General features: G+C 42.9%; 1 protein-coding gene across 4 annotated transcripts in view; it reads left to right on the top strand.

Annotated features, from left to right (window-relative positions):
* The window catches only part of PGM1 (phosphoglucomutase 1), a 68,205-nt gene that overhangs the window by 32,818 nt on the left and 12,524 nt on the right, over nt 1-22,863 (top strand). For all 4 annotated transcript variants that reach the window (XM_086390331.1, XM_086390330.1, XM_086390329.1 and 1 more), the window contains exons 2-7: nt 1,958-2,120; nt 2,466-2,612; nt 4,191-4,316; nt 7,145-7,335; nt 9,019-9,173; nt 13,207-13,322. In XM_086390331.1, the coding sequence (XP_086246457.1) occupies nt 1,958-2,120; nt 2,466-2,612; nt 4,191-4,316; nt 7,145-7,335; nt 9,019-9,173; nt 13,207-13,322 (898 nt within the window). The remainder of the gene's footprint in view (nt 1-1,957; nt 2,121-2,465; nt 2,613-4,190; nt 4,317-7,144; nt 7,336-9,018; nt 9,174-13,206; nt 13,323-22,863) is intronic.

Consider the following 22,863-nt stretch of genomic DNA (forward strand, 5'->3'; position numbering starts at 1 on the left):
TCCCAAATACCAAGTTGAAGACGAATATTCTTGAGCAAGATTCATGGGAAAGAGTCTGCTCGGGAAGGTCAGCTATTCCTATTCTTGGGCTCAAGAGAAAGAACCTACCGGGGGCTTCCCTTGCTTCTCCTGATTTTCTTACTGTTACTTCCTGGTATAAACCTCTCAGTCTTGGACCATTACTGAGTGCAGATTTCACCATAAGGAATGGTAGAATTATGGGGTGACCTGTGTGGCGTGGCTTAATATTCATTTATCAGCTTCCCCTTCTATGTTAAGCACATACAGGATCGAAGTAGAAGTCAGTGTGCTTGATGCACAAACACAGTTTTCGTATTACTCCACCAGTCACTGTGGCTGCTTAAATTGCCATCTCTAAGCTCCTCTCATCAAAGTTATGGAACCGCTCAACCACAGAGCAGTTTTCATCAGAACAGCACCCAGAAACTGCCGGAAGCGTGAGATGTTACCATTTCCACTGTATTGAGTCAGGGAGTTGCCACTTCCTGAGGGAGGCAGGACATAAGAAATGTATTAGAATAACAGAAATTGTTCAGGGATAGACATCCAAGAGCCAAAGGGGGCCTGGAATGAAGCGGCTGCTTCCTGGGAGGTGGTTGATAATGGAGAGGTTTAATTATAAGCCAGTCAAGCTGTTAGTGACCTACAGGAAAGTGGCAAAGCTAACAATCCCAGAAAAACCTCCCCCGGGAATCCAGGTATCTTATTGGCATGTTCAGTATTAGAAATGCATCTTCCACCATCAAGTCATTTCTTCAACTGCGTTTATCTTGGGTGGGGCAAGAAGAAATAGCAACTGGAAAACTTAAATACGTCCCTGTGTCTTCAGAGGGGAGGGTGGAAGAAGGGCACAAACTCCTCCTTTTTAAAATCTTTTCATGAAGCAATCACATTTCTAGTCAGAGGCACTGACGGAATTCCCTTCTTTTCCGACTTGCAACATGTTGAAACAGATATAAATTACAATCATTTCAGTAAGGAGCTGTGCTTATAGATACCGTCTGTGAAAGATATGGGCAGGTGAGTTAAGAACCAGCCTGTAGCTCCTTCATGTAGGTGGTCCTGGCTGGTTTACCCAGTAACACTCCCAGCATTCCCTGCCTCGGGCCCAGGAGGAAGCCCAGGTACACCCTAGTGTGGATAGGTGTGTTCTGCTTTGAGGAACCCAGTGTGTTAGGTGTGACATGTATGTGTGAAATAGCTAGTGGGAAGCTGCTCAGGGAGCTCAGCTCAGTGCCCTGCGATGACCTAGAGGGGTGGGATGGTGAGGGGAGCTCCAAGAGAGAGGGGGTATATGTATGCATAGAGCTGATTCACTTCATTGTACAGCAGAAACTAACACAGCATTGGGAAGCAGTTATACTCCAATTAAAGAAAAATCCAAGCTTGAATGGCAATAAATTTGTGAGATACATTTTATAATATTTCTTCATACAAAGTTTGCCCCTTTTACTTTTTTAGATATTTTAGTTTACAAAAGCCTCCTCTTTGGGTTAGAATTCCTTTAACTAGTCAAATTTATAGTCTCTTTTCCAATTTGGATTGAAAGTATGATTGAAGTGGATAAAAATGTGGGTTTTCCCACAGATTTATAAGGTATCCAAATTATGAACCCAATCTGGAAAGGCCCTGTTTTCTTTTCTTGCCACAGCCTTATAGCACTCCCAGATCATACACTATAAAGTCCCCCAAAACTATCTGAAGAAATGGCTTTTGTTCAGCAATGCTGATTCTATTTCAGTAATAGTATTACTCAACAGCAACTATAAAATACTTCAATATAATAATACTAATAACCCAAGCTGTTAGGCGTTCATTAAGGGGCATCATTTTGGGTCCAGTAGAATATTTCTTTGTCCATCTAGCTGTTCTGGCGTCACTGTGTGGTGGCTCTGGATTTATTGATGTTAAAGTGTGTATTCTGGCTTTCTTCTAGATTGGTCGCTTGGTTATTGGACAGAATGGAATCCTCTCCACGCCTGCTGTATCATGCATCATTAGAAAGATCAAAGCCATCGGTGGGATCATTCTGACAGCCAGCCACAACCCAGGAGGACCCAATGGAGATTTTGGAATCAAGTTCAATATTTCCAATGGAGGTGAGTTTGCTGTCATTTTAAGTACAGCCAATGTTATGTTCTTTAGGGCAAACCCATAACCTAGGCCTTGGAAGGTCAGGATTCTGGTTCTCATCCTTAGCAAGAGAGCTTTTTGTTTCCTTTTGGTGAAAATGAGATGCTTCTCATTTTGCCATACCTGAATATGAGATGCTCTGCATGAATGATCATTAACATATTTTCTTTTAGAAAATTCTGATACTTTGCTGCTTGCATGATGGCATGGCAGATGCACTAGTGAAGAGGAATTAGTTGATGAGCTTTGTGTTCTTTGTATTTCCATGTCAGCTATACAAAATGACCTACTCTTTGCTGTTCGGTTTCCAGGTCCTGCCCCGGAAGCAATAACTGATAAAATTTTCCAAATCAGCAAGACCATCGAAGAATATGCAATTTGCCCTGACCTGCATGTAGACCTTGGGGTTCTGGGAAAGCAGCAGTTTGACCTGGAAAACAAGTTCAAACCCTTCACAGGCATGTTCACTCTCCTCCTCTCTTGCCCACTTCTAGCTCCAACTTGAAGGATTTGCCTTTCAAGGTTTTAATAAAGTGGGTCTTTATCTCTGGAAAGATTGTGGTCACCAAGCATTGCATGCATAAATTAGCAGGTCTGGAATTGGGTCTGGGGGTCTAGAGACCTGGGCTGTCTGGGCTCTGCTGGGGATGAGCTGAGGGACCTTGGGTGAGTCAATTCTAAATCTCTCAGCTTCAGTTTTCATACCTATGAAACATACAGCCTTGACGAGAAGACCTGTGACATCATGTTCATAGCTGTCTTTTATTGAGCTTTTATTATGTGCCAGGCTCTTCAGATGCATTATCTCATTGGATTCTTACATTAGCCCTGTGAGGGCAGCACTGTTACTATCCCCTTTTTCCAGATGAGGAAACAAAGGCAGAGAGAACTTAAGGAACAGACTCAGGGTCACATCGTTGGTGAGTGGTAAACCAGGGTTCAAATGCAGGTGTGAATGCACATCGTCGGTGAGTGGTAAACCAGGGTTCAAATGCAGGTGTGAATGCACATAGCCAGTGAGTGGTAAACCAGGGTTCAAATGCAGGTGTGAATGCACATAGCCAGTGAGTGGCAAACTAGGGTTCAAATACAGGTGTGAGAGATTCCAAAGCCTGGCCCTTGACTTCATTTTCAGTAAAATCAACTTAGACCATTTTGGGGGCTAAATTTAAACTCACTGTATAGCAGCTGTGGTAAACATTTTATTGTTGAATGATAATGTATGATGATAATGGATGAAATACATGTTTGCAAAGTTATTCATATTAATACAACGAGGATGAGATGGTTAGCAGCATGATTTGTGTTTCGACTTTGCTCTCACGTGTATTCTTTCATCTGGACTGCAAGTTTGTGGGATGCATTTTGTGTTTGAACCTACCCAGAAGGACAGACAATTGCATCCCAAGGAAGAGGAAGGGGTGCTTTGGTATATCTTGAAGACATTATTAGGGTTTAGAAAATACCAGTAGAGAATTTCTTAAACATTTCATGTTTTGAAAATGTTCAGACCCCTGAAAATTCAACAAGACTTAGTTCTTATGTTTGTTTTATTCCTTTAGCAGTGCATGTAAAAAGTGATTCATTAAAAAAATTTTTTCTCTGCTTTTTACCATTAAGTCTTAATGGCAATGGGCCTGGAAAAAGTAAAGTAGGTGTTACCTTTTCTGTTATTTTTTGACACTAAAATATACTTCCTGGAGATGAATCAACATGGTAGTAGAGCAGTTTACCATCAGACAAACCTCTGTCAAAATTCCTCAGTGTGCCACATCCCAGCTGTGTGGGCAAGTTACTTAATCTTTCAGAAGTTGAACTTGCTCGTCTATAAAATAGAACTGATAACATTTACTGCTCAGGAAATTTGTGTTAGTTTTGAATAAGAGATCATGTAACAGCCCTGGCACATTGGAGCTGCTCCATAAATGTCCTTTTAAGGTAGCAATTGCATGTTTACAGCCATATAATCATTTCAGAGGATAATATTTCAAAAAGTGTTTAGTTCCTCCATCTTTTAATGTTGCTTGTTCTCACAGTGGAAATTGTGGATTCGGTGGAAGCTTATGCTACGATGCTGAGAAACATCTTTGATTTTAACGCGCTGAAAGAACTGCTTTCTGGTCCAAACCGACTAAAGATCCGTATAGATGCCATGCATGGAGGTATGGAGCCCTTTCTCTTCTTTTCTCTCAAAGCTATGAAGCAGCTCTCAACTTTGTGTATCATGATGCCTTAACAAGCCTTTTCTTAAGGCTGTCTCTGGCAGCGTTTACACCATTACTTTCCAATCATTTCAGAGTAATATTCACAGATAAAATCTAACTGTAGGCAGCAAAAATTCCTCATGGTAAGGTAGTGTGACGGTCAGTGTTTCCACATTAAGCAGCAGGTTTTGAGTAACATGCAGCTATTTTTGTGGACTCTCCCTCCCCCTCAGAAGATGCCTTGGATTCTTCCTGAACACCCCCATCTATTCCCAGGGGGAGCCATGGTTTGCTAGATCTGATAAATGTACTCCTGAGCCCCACACCCCAGTTTCCTGTTCCCACACGCGCCTTTTCTTAGAAGCTGACCAGAGCACGCCGAGGGTTCAAGTCAGGAGCAACAGGATGTATGTCTCTCCCTCTTCTTCCTCTGTGGGTTTTGTGGCCAGATCAGTAGAGGTGGCAGCCGTCACCGAATCAGAGCCGTGAGGTTCTCTTGATGTAGGAATATGGGAACTCCTGAGCCCTTGGCTTGTCTATTTGTTTTGTAATAATTTGGAAGTTTAGGATCTTTTTCTTAAAAATATATTTATTTGCTGCTTATTGTTGGCTGCATCAGGTCTTAGTTGCAGCACGTCGGGGCTTTCCTTGTGGCACGCAGGTTTCTCTCTAGTCATGGTGGGAGGCTCTCTAGTTGAGGTGTGCGGGCTCAGTATTTATGGCATGTGGGCATAGTTGCCCCGCCACATGTGAGATCCTGGTTCCTCGACCAGGGACCAAACCCACGTCCCCTGCATTGGAAGGTGAGTTCTTAACCACTGGACCACCAGGGATGTCCCTAGAATTTTAGAATCTTTGAGTGGCAACGATTTTCCCTGGTGCTGGAATCCATCTGCCTGCCTAGTTGGGGAAGACTTTCTGCCTGTGCTTGAACCATTCCTATGATCCTGTCCAGGTCCTTCTGTTACACTGCAAAATCTGTTAGAAAACTTCTCCTGGTGGCCTGAGATGGTCTATCTCTGGAACTGCTTCCTTGGGTCCTAACTTGCCTCTGGAATCTCACAGAATGGGCCTCCGTTATTCAGACAAAGGCCATTCTGACTTTTCAGAACATTCAGCAGCCATGCATTGAGTAGCTACTACATGTATGCTTGGGGGTGTGGGTGTAGTCAGGGATTCTGTAGACAATGGCACCCCACTCCAGTACTCTTGCCTGGAAAATCCCATGGACAGAGGAGCCTGGTGGACTGCCGTCTATGGGGTCGCTAAGAGTTGGACACGACTGAGCACCTTCACTTTCACTTTTCACTTTCATGCATTGGAGAAGGAAATGGCAACCTACTCCAGTGTTCTTTCCTGGAGAATCCCAGGGACCGGGGAGCCTGGTGGGCTTCCGTCTATGGGGTCGCACAGAGTCAGACACAACTGAAGCGACTTAGCAGCAGCAGCAGCAGCAGACACTTCCTTCAAAGAGCTTGTGATGCTTGGGGAGATGAAGTGGCTAAGAAACCAACCACTGCCAGGCCAACAAAATGAGGGTTAGATAAAATTTCAAGTATTCTCCTTGGGGTGTGGAGGAAGGCGCAGTTTGACTGAAGGTATCAAGAGAGGTTTCTTGGAAGAAGTGGCAACCAACTCAAGCTTTTATGAAAGAAAGATGTAAGGTGGTGGAAACTCCAGTGATGGTTATACCCAGCTGAGGCAGTGGCTGCAGCCAATGCATAAAAGATGAAAAGGAGATGTCACATTAGGGGAATGAGCAAAAGCCTTGGTTGGCTCGAGTACGGGGCTTGTGATGGTGTATTTCCTAGGAGAAGCTGGTCTCCAAGCTGACGTCTTTCTGCAAGGCTTTCAGTTGTTCCTCAAGAGTCTCAGTTTCTATGCCCCTCATGGCTCTGGCTGCCTTGTCCTCATTCTGGGGTGTGTCAGTAGCCTCCTTAGCATGCCCCCAGTGGGAGACACGTATTCTATATTGTCCTGACCTCTGCCGCATATATTGGAACCTTCCTTGGTTGAAAGCATTTAGAGACGAACGTTCTTGATCGTAGCACTAAGTGTCACTGTGAAGTATGTGACGGGTTTGCCCTGTTGTGTGTTGTTACTGTGTTTTTGTCTGTATTCTTTTAATCAGCTTGTTGGATAGCTTGATAGAGGAGAAAGATTAGGACTCTGAATCCTAGCTCTCACTCCTACTATCTGTGTAAGTTTGGGCAAATAGCTTCCTCTCAGAACCTCAGTTTTCTTATCATAAATTGGAGGTGGTAATCATAATACACAAGCCTTTATAAAATATGGGCTGTTGCTTGTTCTTGGTGCCTCATCTCTATTAACTCATTTAATTCTCACATCTACCCTGTAAAGGTAGCTTTACTATTATTATTCTCATTTTGCAGTTGGCATAGATGGAAGCACAGCAGAGATATTAAATAGCTTAAATAACTTTCCCCAAAATGGTAGAGCCAATAATTGACAGCTGAGATCTGAACCCAGATACTCTGATTCCAGAGTCCAGGTTCTTAAAGCGCTAAGTTGTAGCACCTCATGGGCCTTTTTGAAGGACTGAGGAAATGTTTAAGAAGCACCTGTGTAGCAGGATCTTCATAAAGCTTCGCTTTCTCCCCTTCTCCCACTCTTTCCTAATCCCTCATTATTCCTACTTGTAGAACTTTCTACTCCAGACTCTCTGCGGTTTGTGCCATTTTCCCTAGATTGCCTCTACCTAGTCCCCAGTCCTCACCTTCTGTAATCAGTTTCATTTCTGGTTCTTCATTTCATGCTCTGCATAGTCGTGGGACCATATGTGAAAAAAATCCTCTGTGAAGAACTCGGCGCCCCCGCGAACTCGGCAGTGAACTGCGTTCCCCTGGAGGACTTTGGAGGCCACCACCCTGACCCCAACCTCACCTACGCAGCTGACCTGGTGGAGACTATGAAGACAGGAGAGCATGATTTTGGGGCTGCCTTTGATGGAGATGGGGTGGGTAAAAATGCATTTAAGTGAACTCTGATGCAGGCCAGGCCTAATGTGCTAAATGGGGGAAAAGCAGGCCCTGCAGCCTGGAGTGCAGTCAAGCTCCGTCACTGCACCTGGAGTCAGGGCTCAATTATTAGAAGACCCTCTTGACAGGATGACTTGAAGTGGAACCATGTGTCTAGTGTTTGCTGAGGAGGGCAGGGTGATTGGGGCCTGGTTATCATGTCATGACTGATGCTCCATGAGCTGACTGGGTTCTCGATCTCCATCCTTAGGTAGATTTTTGCTCTTAGCCAGCAGCTGGATCCTTCTTCAATCTCTGGAAAGGGTTTTGGCCATATGATATACCCATCTATTCATTCACATTAGCTGAAAGATGAAACTATAATGAGAGAATTAACAGTTTATTCTTTAGCTACAGTTAATATTTGAAATAAACATGCTCTTTTATTTGCACTGGTGAATATGTAACAGACAAGGAGGGACAGTTTCTTAGAGATAGTAAACACTACACATATTTACTTGCTTAAAAATATATTTTGGTGGTTGCTATTGTTCTTTAACATCAGCTGGAATTCATTGTTTCCTATAAAATAGGTTTTCCAATATTAATATTTGGGGAATATTAATATTTGGGGAATATTAATATTTGGGAAATAGCAGAGGTTGGGACATTACCTGGTGGCTCAGTTGGTAAAGAATCCACCTGCCAGTGTAGGAGATGCAGGTTCGATCCCTGAGTAGGGAAGATTCCCTGGAGAAGGGAATGGCAACCCACTCCAGTATTCTTGCCTGGAAAATCCCACGGACAGAGGAGCCTGGTGGGCCACAGTCCATGGTGTCTCAAAAGAGTCAGACACGACTCAGTCACTAAACAAATGAACAAGCAGACATTATTTTCAGTGCGTCTTTCTGTTGCAGTGCATCCTGGGTTTCCTCTTTACTCTCAGTTACTTGAGTACTTCCTGTGTATCAGGCACCAGGAGAACAGTGAGGTGACACCATATTTTGTTGGGTCCTGCACCAAATGGAGGTGCCAAGATTTAGGAGCCTTTCCTTGAGGAAATCTGCTTTTTCCTTGGAGAATGCCTGGTAGACCTGAAAGTGAAAGTGAAGTCGCTCAGTCGTGTCCGACTCATTGCAACCCCACGAACTGTAGCCTACCAGGCTCCTCCGTCCATGGGATTTTCCAGGCAAGACTACTGGAGTGGGGTGCCATTTCCTTCTCCAGAGGATCTTCCTGACCCAGGGATCGAACCCGGGTCTCCTGCATTGTAGGCAGATGCTTTACCGTCTGAGCCATCAGGGAAGCCTAGCAAGCTTTAAAGAGCCCACATTTCCTCTCACTGTGATCTCTGCTCTCTTCTGGGAGAGAAGAGAGGTGTTTGGTTCCAGAGTTTGGAGAAGGTCAGGGAGGTTACATTCAGCTGGCCTCTGGAGGGAGAACAGAGAATTCAGCCTGGAAGGAGTTTGCGCTTTAACTCAAAACAGTTTTAGCTGTTCGGCACGGAGGTGCCATTGGCCCAGCGGTACTGTACAGATCAATTAGGAATAAAGTCCAGTGTCTAGAACCCAGTATGAATAAATGTATCAGCTTTAAATTTTACAAAACCTCCATGTAAGATCGTTTGGTTTCTTCAGCACTTTGATTAAAAGATCTCTCTTTGAATCCCTCTTCTCCCAAAGGATCGGAACATGATTCTGGGCAAGCACGGGTTCTTCGTGAACCCTTCAGACTCTGTGGCTGTCATTGCTGCCAACATCTTCAGCATTCCATACTTCCAGCAAACCGGGGTCCGTGGCTTCGCACGCAGCATGCCCACCAGTGGTGCCCTGGACCGGTAGGTCTCTCCACTCCCTTGCTTCCCAAGCAGGCCCTCATAGTGCCGGGAGCACCCTTCCTCCCCTTTCAGTTCAGACATCTGATGCATACATAGTGTGTTATCTAAGGGTTTTCTTTATGAAGGAATGGTGTCCTTTTTTCTGGATTGGATGTGCCCCACTGTGCTGCTTTAGCACTCTGCGTCTCTCCCATCCTGGCTCTTCTCACGCTGTGTGCTGATACTCTGTTTACTTGACTATCTGCCCTGTTGAACTCGAAACTAATATAGAGAAAAGAACGTCTTTGTCACTGTGCTAAACTCTGACTGATCATGGCGTGCCTGGTACATACACACACACACACACACACATGCCTCATTTTAAAAAATGAATGATTGAATGTTAATGAATAAATGAATGGATGGCACTTCTGCTGTAGTCAAGACATCATTCTAGAGACTCACTTTCTCTGGGCAGTGTGCACAGAGTAGGGATGAAAGACTGATGTAAGATCAGTGTTTCAACAGAACTTTCAAAAAAATGTTCCCCATCCAGCCCCCATCAGATGCCCATACACACAAGCATAGTAAATGTTCATTTATTCAAAATCTGAATAAACATAAAGCTAAAATAGTTTAAAAAATACATTCAGTTTTGGAGAAACAAGGGACCCAGTGACAGTAAACAGTTGGTATCTTTGACTTGCTTGTTTATTTATTGTATATCATCTCATTTGAAAAGGCTTTAGGTTAGCTTATGAGATCACATTTAAAACATCTGAAAAATGGAAGTCATAAATGAGCACAAAGCAGAGATGTTGACTACATCATGTTCAGATCAGATCAGTCGCTCAGTCGTGTCCGACTCTTTGCGACCCCATGAATCGCAGCACGCCAGTCCTCCCTGTCCATCACCAACTCCCGGAGTTCACTCAGACTCACGTCCATCGAGTCAGTGATGCCATCCAGCCATCTCATCCTCTGTCGTCCCCTTCTCCTCTTGCCCCCAATCCCTCCCAGCATCAGAGTCTTTTCCAATGAGTCAACTCTTCACATGAGGTGGCCAAAGTACTGGAGTTTCAGCTTTAGCATCATTCCTTCCAAAGAAATCCCAGGGCTGATCTCCTTCAGAATGGACTGGTTGGATCTCCTTGCAGTCCAAGGGACTCTCAAGAGTCTTCTCCAACACCACAGTTCAAAAGCATCAATTCTTCAGTGCTCAGCCTTCTTCACAGTCCAACTCTCACATCCATACATGACCACAGGAAAAACCATAGCCTTGACTAGATGTACCTTTGTTGGCAAAGTAATGTCTCTGCTTTTGAATATGCTATCTAGGTTGGTCATAACATCATGTTAGGTGTCCAATAAATAGTTCCTGGATGAATGGGTAAAGAACAAGTGAATGAATGAAAGGCTGAGGCTAGGGAAGAAGAAGAATGTATGTACTTGGTTCTTATAATCATAACTATTGCTCACTAAACATTACCTTATGCTAGACACTAAGCATATATTTTAAGTCATTTAATTCTCAGATTGGCTCCATGAAGTAAATACTGTATTTAACTCCTCTTTACAGATGGGAAAACAAAAGGAAAAAGAAGTTAAATAATTTGCCCAAGGTCACCCAGCTAGTAAATGATAGAGCAGGATTTGAACCCAGAACCTTTGCTCCCTAACACTGGGATGTGCAGTGCAGTAGTTTTCTGGTGTGTGTGTGTGTGTGTGTGTGTGTGTGTGTGTTATAGAACTAGTGCTGACTTCACTTCAGCTAAGAAAGTAATGACTAATATCATATAGTAATTTGTAGTTGACACTGTTTTTTTTTTACATCCACTGTCTCAATTGATCCTCATAGCAGTCCTTATTTTATTTTTTTACTTGTTTTGGAGTATAGTTGATTTACATTATTGTGTTAGTTTCTGCTTTACAGCAAAGTGAATCAGCTATAATTAGATATAGCCAGTCTTTTTTAGATTCTTTTCCCATAAAGGTCATCACAGAGTATTGAGGAGAATTCTCTGTACTATACAGTAAGTCCTTATGAGTTATCTATTTTATATATAGTAGTATCTATATCGGAGAAGGCATTGGCACCCCACTCCAGTACTCTTGCCTGGAAAATCCCTTGGACAGAGGAGCCTGGTGGGCTGCAGTCCATGGGGTCGCTAAGAGTCGGACGTGGCTGAGCGACTTCACTTTCACTTTTCACTTTCATGCATTGGAGAAGGAAATGGCAACCCACTCCAGTGTTCTTGCCTAGAGAATCCCAGGGATGGAGCCTGGTGGGCTGTCTATGGGGTTGCACAGAGTCGGACACGACTGAAGTGACTTAGCAGCAGCAGCAGTGTGTATATGTCAGTTCCAATCTCCCAATTTATCCCTCCCCAACTCTTTTCCCCCTTGGTAACCATAAGTTTGTTTTCCCATCTGTGACTCTATTTCTATTTTGTAAATAAGTTCATTTGTACCATTTTTTTTTACGATTCCACATGTAAGTGATATCATATGATATTTGTATTTCTCTGGCTGACTTACTTCGCTTAGTATGGCTATCTCTAGGTCCATCCATATTACTGCAAATGGCATTATTTTGTTCTTTTTTATGGCTGAGTAATATTCCATTTCGGAGAAGGCAATGGCACCCCACTCCAGTAATCTTGCCTGGAAAATCTCATGGATGGAGGAGCCTGGTGGTCTGCAGTCCATGGGGTCGCTAAGAGTCGGACATGGCTGAGCGACTTCACTTTCACTTTTCACTTTCATGCATTGGAGAAGGAAATGGCAACCCACTCCAGTGTTCCTGCCTGGAGAATCCCAGGGACAGGGGAGCCTGGTGGGCTGCCGTGTATGGGGTCGCACAGAGTCGGACACGACTGAAGCGACTTAGCAGCAGCAATATTCCATTTATGTGGTATTTGTACCACATCTTCTTTATCCATTCATCTGTCAGCCAGAAGAGTAGTTAGCAGCCGTTCCCAGGACTCCACAGCTACATCAGAGCTAGAATTAGACCCTGGTCCTTCTGCCTCCACATCCTCCCTCCAAAGCTGTGAGCTGGTTTGTGGCCACACTATTGTCCATTAGACTGATCAGGTCCTGAAATAGCTTCTGTGTAATCCAAAAATAGTCTAATTCCAATTTATGTGGATTATATGTGATAATCCACATATAGAATCACAATGGAAAATACTTCATTACCCAGAAAGAAACTTTATTTTATTTTCATAGTTTTAAAAATCATAATTTAATTTTCCTCAAATATTAGAATTGAAATATGATATTGTTTTGCTAGTGATAAGCATTTTGGGAAGCAAATCTCACTAAAAAGGTGAATGAAATGTAGGTAACTTTTCCTGTTCAAAGGGAAAGGAATCTAAAAAAAGAGTCCCTCAAAAGTTTCAGATAGACTAAGGATAATTTAGGGAGAAGTAAAAGATGTGTTGCAGGGGACAGGGGACCACGGATTGGTGTGGATGCAGCTAGAGCTGACGGGAGCCCCCAGGCCCTGTCCTCTTGGGGCCTTCCAGGGAATGAAAGGAGCACTGACCGGATCGCAGGCAGTGGTCATCCTGGCTGTGTGACCTTGGACTGAGTCACGTAACATTCTGGGTCCTGTTTCTTTCTCTGTGAAATACTGACCTTCCAGACCCAATATCTTCTGGCTCTATAATTATAGGTGCATCGAAACATCATTGTTTTGTTCATTATGGAATGGTTATAAATGCTGTCTGTATCCAAAACACATGGGTTTAAATAGCCCCCCAAACAGTTTTGTCCATTTTGCCACTGTTACTTCTTCTAAAATATTAAATTCAGTGACCTGAATTAATTCTTTCTTCGTACTCTGCTCCCCCTCCTCTGACTCCACATATAATAGCCCATTGTGCACGAGTTTTTTCATACGATTTTCCACCAATCTTAGAATTATGTGTACCTCTGAGCAATGCTAAGTGGGAACCCTTGATTACAATAACGGTTGCTATTTTCCATCCCTCACATGGCTACCCTAGCAGTCCTGCTGTGATGTAACTTTGATTTCATGCCTTTGAAGGGTGGCTAATGCTACAAAGATCGCTTTGTATGAGACCCCAACTGGCTGGAAGTTTTTTGGGAATCTGATGGATGCAAGCAAACTGTCCCTTTGTGGGGAGGAGAGCTTCGGGACTGGTAAGTATGCAGCCTTGAGCTGTTTTTTTCCCTGTAAATGCTACTTGCAGTGAAAGCTTAGACTGCTAAAGCAGCACTGAAATAGCAACGGTAGCTGATATGTCCTAAATCAAGATACAGCTTATTTATAACAACCCTGATGGAGTGTACACATTTGAAAAAGCAGTGAGCACGTTCCACCGGGGAGGGTTAATTTTACTTTCGGAGGATCACATCTACCAAGGCAGGAAGTTTGGGCAGCGTGGCCATTGAGTCTGTGGGGATTAAACAGAATGATAAACACATTTTTCTCCCCTTAGTGGTCAAGGAAACCTTTATAAATGTTTTTATTTCTAGGAAGAAATATGGTGGAGTGAGTCAGTTTTTCGTTTTTATTTAAGAGACGTTTTCACCACAGTGTTAAATCTTCTTCTTTAATAGGCATATGTTTTCTGTAGCAACAGGTTGTAATTTATTAAGGTTATGTGGAGGGAGACCATTAGGGTGGAACTGAGTTGCTAGGTAATCAAGAAATTGGCCATGAAGCTCTATATGTGAATTGTGGTGCAATGAAAGAGTAGAACATGGTATGCTTAGGGGATGTCCCACGATCCTTAGACCCCACTTTCCATGTTCTCCCTTCTTCTTTGTAAGTTTTTAAAAGTTTAATTTATTTTTAATTAAAGGGTAATTGCTTTCAATGTTGTATTGGTTTCTGCCATACAACACATGCTTTCCCTCCTTTTCTATGCCTTTCCAGTATGGACTTGAAGTCCCACTTCCATGACCTTCCCAATGACCCCATCCTACATCAGTCTCTCTCTTTTCTAAACATTCATTCAGGCTTGTGGCCCTTTCCCCAGGGTGGTCTCCAGCAGCCAGGTTGCAAAGTACTTCAGTGGCCATATTTCCTCTCCTCCTATTGCCTCTACCCAATATTTTGAAGTAAAAGAACCAATCTTCTTGATCCTCAGTACTATTCTTCCACCCTTTGTCAAAGAAAAATTCAAAATCTATCAGCCTTGCCATTGAGTTGCAATTCATGCTGGCTAAACAGAATAAAAGGCTGATTTCTTTTCCTATAAATCCTAGGATGGGGTAGATGTTGTTGTTCAGTCGCCCGGTCATGTCCGAACCTTTGTGACCCCATGGACTGCAGGATGCTAGGCTTCCCTGTCCCTCACCATCTCCCAGAGTTTGCCCAAGTTCATGTTCATTGCATTGGTGATACAATCCAGCCATCTCATTCTCTGACACCCTCTTCTCCTTCTGCCCTTGATCTTTCCCAACATCAGGGACTTTTTCAATGAGTTGTCTGTTTGCATCAGATGACCAAAATACTAGAGCTTCAGCTTTAGCATCAGTCCTTCCAGTGAATATTCAGTGTTGATCTCCCTTAAGATTGACTGGTTTGATCTCCTTGCTGTCCCAGGGACTTTCAGGAGTCTTCTCCAGCACCTTAGTTCAAAGGCATCAATTCTTTGGCATTCTGCCTTATTCAGCTCTCACAACCATACATGACTACTGGGAAGACCATAGCCTTGACTAAACAGACATTTGCTGGCAGAGTAATGTCTCTGCTTTTCAACACACTGTCTAGGTTTGTCATCGCTTTCCTGCCAAGAAACAAACAGCTTCTGATTTCATGGTTGCAGTCACTGTCAGCAGTGATTTTGGAGCCCAAGAAGAGGAAATCTGTCACTACTTCCACCTTTGCCCCTTCTATTTGCCATGCAGTAATGGGCCTGGATGCCACGATTGTAGATTTTTTAATATTTAGTCTTAAGCTGGCTCTTTGACTCTTCTCCTTCACCCTCATCAAGAGGCTGTTTAGTTTCCTCTTAGCTTTCTGCCTTTAGAGTGGTATCATCCGCATATCTGAGGTTGTTGATGTTTCTCCCACCTCTCTTGATTCCAGCCTGGAACTCATCCAGCCTGGCATTTCTTATGATGTGCTCAGTGTACAGGTTAAACAAACAGGTGATAGCAGACAGCCCTGTTGTACTCCTTTCTCAATCTTGAACCAATCAGTTGTTCCGTACAGGGTTCTAACTGTTGCTTCTTGACCCACATACAGGTTTCTCAGGAGACAGGTAAGATGGTCTGATATTATCATCTCTAAAAGAGCTTTCCACAGTCTGTCATGATCTACAGAGTCAAAAGCTTTATCATAGTCAATGAAACAGAGATAGATGTTTTTCTGAAATTCCCTTGCTTTTTCTATATAATCCCTCAAATGTTAGCAATTTGATCTCTAGTTCCTCTTTCTGTTCTAAACCCAGCTTGGACATCTGGAAGTTCTTAGTTCACATAATGCTGAAGCCTAGCATGCAAGATTTTAAGCATGACCTTACTAGCATGGGAGATGAGTGCAATTGTCCAATGGTTAGCACACTCTTTGGTACTACCTTTCTTGGGGACTGGGATGAGAATTGACCTTTTTCAGTCCTGTGGCCTCTGCTGGATCTTCCTGATTTGCTGACATAATGAATGCAAAATCTTGATGGAATCCTCTTTTAGGGATTTGAATAGTTCTGTTGGAATTTCATCACATCCACTAACTTTATTAACAGCAGTGCTTCTTAAGGCCCACTTGACTTCACACTTCAGAATGTCTGGCTCTGGGTGACTAACCACACCATCTTAGTAATCTGGTTCATTAAAATCTTTTTTATACAGTTCTTCCAGGTATTCTTTCCATCTCTTCTTGATCTCTTCAGCATCTGCTGGAGGATGAAATGGCAAACCACACCAGTATACTCGCCATGAGAACCTCATGAACTGTATAAAAGGGTGGGCAGAATGAGCTAATAAATTTGAGATGCCCAGTGACAAAATTCTAAGCGATTTAATACCCTTGAGGAAGTGATGTTACTTCTTGGTAATGAATTGGCTTATGGAATTGGAGGGTATTAAGAATGAGTTTCGGAGAAGGCAATGGCACCCCACTCCAGTACTCTTGCCTGAAAAATCCCGTGGATGGAGGAACCTGGTAGGCTGCAGTCCATGGGGTCACTAAGAGTCGGACACGGCTGAGCGACTTCACTTTTACTTTTCACTTTCATGCATTGGAGAAGGAAATGGCAACCCACTCCAGTGTTCTTGTCTGGAGAATCCCAGGGACAGAGGAGCCTAGTGGGCTGCCGTGTATGGGGTCCCACAGAGTCAGACACGACTGAAGTGACTTAGCAGCAGCAGCAAGAATGAGTTTGGAGGTTGAACAATGTCTACAAAAAAGGCTACATGATTTCCCAAGGTCTAGGTCTTTGGTCAGAGATATCAAGGCTACTGCTTAGTTCTGTCCTACCTCATAAAATATGGATGGTGCCATATTACTCCACGGGATGCCAGACGACTACCCACTGGACCTGTGAGGTGGTCTCTGCCTGTGAAATCCCCCCAGTGTTATCCAGTGCAGGCTTGGAATCAGTCATTCTTCCCTATGGGTGAAGCTGTCACTGAAGGCAGGTACCGTGTCTAAACCTTTGGTTTCCTGACTCCATGTACCTATTCCAGTGCTGAGCCTAATGCAAATAGAAAAGTCTAGAACAAGGTCTTCCTGGGTGTTTGGATGTGTGGAAAGATACTAGTTCCATGAAGATCAGAAAACTTTGGGAAAAAAAAAAAAAGAAAACTTCGAATACACCTCTCTGTCTTGGACATTCATGATGATATTATCATTTGAAGATTCCAAAACATTCTGCCATAAGGAATCCAGTTTGCACGGTTTTATGTAAACATTGTTAACTGCAATATCTCTTTTTTGTGGTATGTTTAGTAACACATTGCCCCTCAGACCCATGTGGATAGCATTGGGCAAGGCGAATCAGAGTCCTAGGGCCAAGTCACTATCTAGGTGTTGACTGGCTGGGAACAGGATTGAAGACAGGGTGCACAGGCTGCTCCTGCCTCGCGTGACAGGCCTTCAGATACCAGAGGGCAGTTCTCAGGTCCTCTCTTTTCCCGACCACCCATGCCTAGTCCTCCAGTCATCCCTCACTTCATATTGTTGATATACCTAGCACTGGTTTCTAAATGTTTCCCCATTCACCAGTGCCCCTCATAGAAGATCATGTCTAGAACTGAGCCCAAATCCTCCAGGGCTGACTTGACAAGTAGAGAGTAGATGGATGACTATTTCTAGAGAACTGGACCCTGTGCATTTCTTGATATGACTTTCATTTATGTTAGCTTTTTGGACATTTCATAACACTGTTTAGCTCATTTAATGTTGTAGATAATTATACCCCTTTAAGCTTCTACTCAGTAGCATTTGCCAAGAAAAGTCCCCAGATTACATTTGTGGAACTGATTTCTTTGAACCCAGGCATTAGACTTTAAATTATTCCTTGTTAAGGCTTGTTCTTATTTATTTATTTATTAACCCATCATCAAATACTAAGTGCCAACCATGGTTTTATCTTCCCTTTGATATCTTTTATATCAAAAGAAAGGATTCATCCTGAGAAAAATCCACAAACTTGTTCTCTCTCTCTTTGAAAAAAAGACAATTGTTCCATAATATTTATGAGAAAAACATTTACAAAGCCAGGCTCATAGCCGTGGATCACCACTGCTGAGTGAGCGCAGCTGAACTTACTTAACTGAACTTCTGATCTACTTGTTTAGAGAGGAGTTAGATTCCACCTGCTATGTCCCTTGTTGGCAAATGTTTCCAACAGTTCCTTTACAGAGTGTCTCAGGATGGACATTAGTGATCCTACAAGCTTTGAAGTATTTGAATTCTATAGCTTAATTGAGTGCCAGGTCATTTATTTATGTGTTTTTCTAAGTTAGAGTAGAGGTAATTTCTCAGGAAAGCCTCCCTAACTTTCCAGAGTGGGTCAAATCCCCTTATTATTAGATCTCACAGCACCACACACCTCTCCTTCCTTGAACATAGTACAGCTGTAATTTTACAAGTATTTACAATTATTCAATTAATGTCTGTTGGTTCCACTATACTGTAAGCTCCATGAGGACAGGAGTCATATTTGTCTTGTTCTCCACCATATCCTCAGAGCCTGGTATAAATCCCAGAATATAATAGGTGTTCAGCAAACACTTGTTGAATGAATGAGAGAACACACTATTCACTTGGCACCCCCCATTCAGACAAACCAGAGCCCTGGTGTAGGAAAGGAAAGGACTTTAAACATTATGCAGTGTAGTTTCCTGTGTTTTGATGGAGTCATGAGTGTCTAGTTGGTGCTCCTCTGCTTAGACACTCACCTCTGGCAGAATCTGGGACTCTTGCTGGGACTCAGCACCACTCTACTCCATAGTACAGAGCTGAGGACCCACGGTCTTTGCAAGACAAGATGACCTTTTATAAAAGAAAAGGAGAAATTTACTTGCAAAGAGGTGCAAAAGAGTCAGACTTCACAAGAACTGGCTCATCAAATAAAATAAATCACTAGCATTTAAATGCACAAGCTGTAAGATTACTCTTACCAAGTACATGGTAGTCTGTTCATGGTGGAGAAACAGCGACTGTCTCACGTGATTAGTGTGGCCACCAAGGCTATGACACTCATCACTGTCACAAATGCCAGGGGTGAAGGTGTTTTTGTTATGGTACCAGAACGGGACAGGGTGAACTTCCTATTTTTGGTTGACCTCATGGTACAGTTATTTTCCTCCTGAATTGTGGGTGATGATGCACATGTTTATACACAATGGTAGAGGGAAATCTTGAATTCTTGGGAAAATGGGAAGAAACGTGAAGTCACTGAATAAACTAGAATGTCACTGCTTTTGAAATTCTTCCTTGGGAAAAGGAGGGAGGGGGCATGGAATAGAGGGATAGGAAACCAGGTTGAGGAGTAACTTGGTATCATATGGAAATAGGCCAGTAAATTCTGATCTGGCCCAGTCTAGAGGTTAGCAATATTTTTCTCCCATCTCATCTTGAAAAGGTTCTAGAGATGATATATATTATATGGGAGTGGTCTCTTAAAGAAGTACAGCATTCATGCTTTGCAAATTTCCTTTAATTTTAATTTCTTATGAAAAACCCTTCATATTTATACTTCATCAGCTCATTCCTCAAATGTTTGTTGAGCTTTGGCTCTGTCCCAGATACTGAATTAGGTTCTGGGAACACAGTGGTAAGCACAGCTTCCCTGTGGAGGGCTCCATGGAGGCCACATTTGAGGAAGGAAGTCAGACCCTGGCCAGGTTATCTCAAGGTGCAAAGCAATAGAATCTGAAGTACAGAATGTGCCAGGGACTGTATACTCAGGGCACCTAACCTGGTTTTGTGGTGAGGGGATTAGGTTTTTCTATCTAGTTCTCTGCCTGTTCTAATTTACATACCTTCGAGTACATTTTCCTGTAGGTAAATCTCCCCACAGGAAGGTTAGAACATCCTGTCTCTGGGAAATTTCCTAGACAGACTATTTCCAACAGCACTGGGCTGATACCCTAATTATAACTAACTCTGTTAAACTGTTGCCTGCATGTCTAGCTCTCCATCTTGCTCATCTGTGAGGGCAAGGAACGTGTCTCACTCATCTCAGTGTTTTCTCATATCCTTAGAACATGGTAGACACTGACTCATACTTGTTGAGTGTAAAATGGAGTTTGGGTTAAGACACATTTTCTGCCTGTCAAGTACTTACCAATTTCCTCCAAAGGAAACAGAAATTCTAGGGGCAGTGATGAGGCAGTGCAGGATAAATAGCTAAATGGAAAGTTTGAGGGTTGCCAAGGGGGAGCTTCCCCTTGAAGGCGGGAGTAGTGTGGAAAAGGCTTTCTGAGGCGCTTTCCTGCCCTTTCAGAGGGAAGTCATCTGTGCAGTAGAAGCCAAAGAGAACAGAGCAGGTCTGCTGGAGCACCGGTCAGTCAGCTGGGGTCTGGTCGTTCTTCGGGCAAACCCTTCCTGAGAGCTGACTGCACACCAAGCATGAACCAGGTACAACTCATAGTGTAGGGTGGGGTAAGAACAGACAGGGTGCGATAGAACAGAGGTAAACACGGAGGATAACAAGGAAGGCATCCTGGATAAGACGGAAGTCGAAAGTAGTTACAGAAGTTAGCCAGGCTAATAGTTATATGTGGGGCAGAAATTTCCAGGCAGAGAAAACAGCATGTTTAGGAGATGGAAGGAGAAATAGAGATGGTCAGAGAAAGAGACAGGCAGATGCTCAGGTTTCCAGAGAACTCTGTGGAGCTCTTTTTCAGCTGTCATGGCCCATCCACAGACCGTGGCCTGGCAACAGCAGGAGCCTGGGCTCTCCTGAGGTGTTCGTATCGGTAAATGAAACCTAAGCCCTGAACTGTTGGCGCTTGGCTCCCTCAGCAAAGGTTGACATTTTTCTTGGCTAGAACCCAGAGTGTGCTCTGACTGAGCAGAGTTTATACATATCACAAGGTGCTGATTAGGCCAAAGTCGAGTGACAGGTGTTTGAAGATGCTGAAAGGGCAGAATCCCCACGGGCTTAGCTGGTCCCTGAACTGGACCAAGTTTGAAGAGACCTGAAGCAAAGCTTGCAGTTAGGACTAGCGGTGCTTGCTGATAGTGTCTCCCCTTCCTTATACTTAAGTGGGCTTGGTGTCTTCTTTTTTTAAATTAAAAAATGATACCAGTAATTCATATAATAAGAAAATTGGGGAAGAAGAGAAAAACACTGTAATCCCATTGCACAGAAAAAAAGAGCATATTAGGTTATATTCCATTTTCTTCCCCAGTATGTATAGTTAAGGGACATTATTTTTGAAAGCTTAATGAGATAGTAGAGAGTATTAATTTTCCCTAAAAGTTTATTTTTCCCTTATTCATAATGGTACCTTATATTGGTTTCAACTGTTATATGGTACTCGGGCTTCCCTGGTGGCGCAGACAGTAAAGAATTTGCCTGCTTTGCATGGTACTTAACAGTTTATAAAAGATTTTCATCCTCTCTCACAGAAGAGTCTTAAAATTGTGTGAGAAAGGTGGCATTACTCCCATTTTACAGTTGAAGGAACTGTATGAGGCTCAGAAATGAGGCTCAGAAAAGTTACGTGATTTGTCCAAATTCAAGCAGCTTATAAGTAAGTTTCAGATTCAGGTTTTCTGATTCTTAAATATAAAGCATTTTTCACTGACCCAAAACTGCCACACCTGCAAAAACAATAGTAGCTTGAGAAACACATCTACACACCATTGCCTTTTTTTCACTAGTAACTGTCATCATTCATTAGAACTCTAAAGAAAATGAAATTTACCCAGACTTCTTAAGTATTAGTCAGAGTTACTCAGCATTTTTATATATCCAAGGTGATTAGTGAGATTAATGAGAATTTTCAAAAGAGACTGGAGATTGTGTAAATGGAAGATAATATTTATTTATGTTATACAAGGCAGATATTTTGTTTAAAAACATTAGGTGTGTGATTTAGTTATCTCCGAGTAACTTGGTTAAAGTTGGGTAAGATTTTTAGATTTTATTTTCATGTCTACACAAAAAGCTAATTCTTAGAACAGGAAAAGCACAAAGGAATACTGCCCACTATGCTTTCAGCGAGTCTCCCCCTCCCCGCAAAATAGAAAAAGAAAACAAAAAGGAAGGAAGGACAGAATAAAGAAAAACAAACTTAGGGGCTCACGGACAAATAATTCCAAGCTATACACTTCTGTCATGAATTCTCATATACAGAAGTAGCTGCCAGGATCTTACTGCTGAGGGTAAACTGTTGCCAAAGCATATCATCATCTGCAAAAGCTGTAGAAGCCAGAGAGCCAACTCTCTGTTGCTTGAAAGAGCAGTAAAGGCAAATAAAAGTCCATAGCTAATAAAATTAGGTAAACATTTGTAACTTTCTTGTTTAATGTGCTAAAAGTATTACTTAATATCTGTAGTTTTGCCAGCATACAGGTTTTGAGAACCACTGTCTCTAAAAGTGGTGTCTTAGAAAGACTCTTTTGGGGAGGAAAAAATTGTGTATTTTTATGAACCAAAAAAGAGAGAAGATGTTGCAGTAGATTAATTAATTGATTAATTCATTCATGTGCTCCTTCACAATCTGTTATTTAATATATTCCATGTAAGGGTAAATAAGAGACTCCGAGAAATACATGGTTGAGGTGTGAAATACTCATAAATGAATTACTGAGGCTTAAGGAGCGAGCATGGTGCTGCACCACAGGTTTAAGCAATCTTGTTATATAAGAAGAGCTGCTGCTGCTGCTGCTAAATCGCCTCAGTCGTGTCCGACCCTGTGCGACCCCATAGAGGGCAGCCCACCAGGCTCCCCCATCCCTGGGATTCTCCAGGCAAGAACACTGGAGTGGATTGCCATTTCCTTCTCCAATACATGAAAGTGAAAAGTGAAAGTGAAGTCGCTCAGTCATGTCCGACTCGCTCTTCGCGACCCCATGGACTGCAGCCTACCAGGCTCCTCCGTCCATGGGATTTTCCAGGCAAGAGTACTGGAGTGGGTAGCAAGTAGGTCATAACCGCCTAGGGAAGCTGGGAGCTAGATTGGAGAAGATATTTGAGCTGGGTCTAAAAGGATGAAGAGAGGAAGGAAACAAACTTACTTCATGCCTCATTGCCATCATTGTGCTACTCTCATA

Source organism: Bos grunniens, chromosome 3 (genome assembly GCF_055505025.1).
Source record: "Bos grunniens cultivar Pamir isolate PY7600 chromosome 3, Bosgru_T2T1.0, whole genome shotgun sequence".
Classification (NCBI taxonomy): domain Eukaryota; kingdom Metazoa; phylum Chordata; class Mammalia; order Artiodactyla; family Bovidae; genus Bos; species Bos grunniens.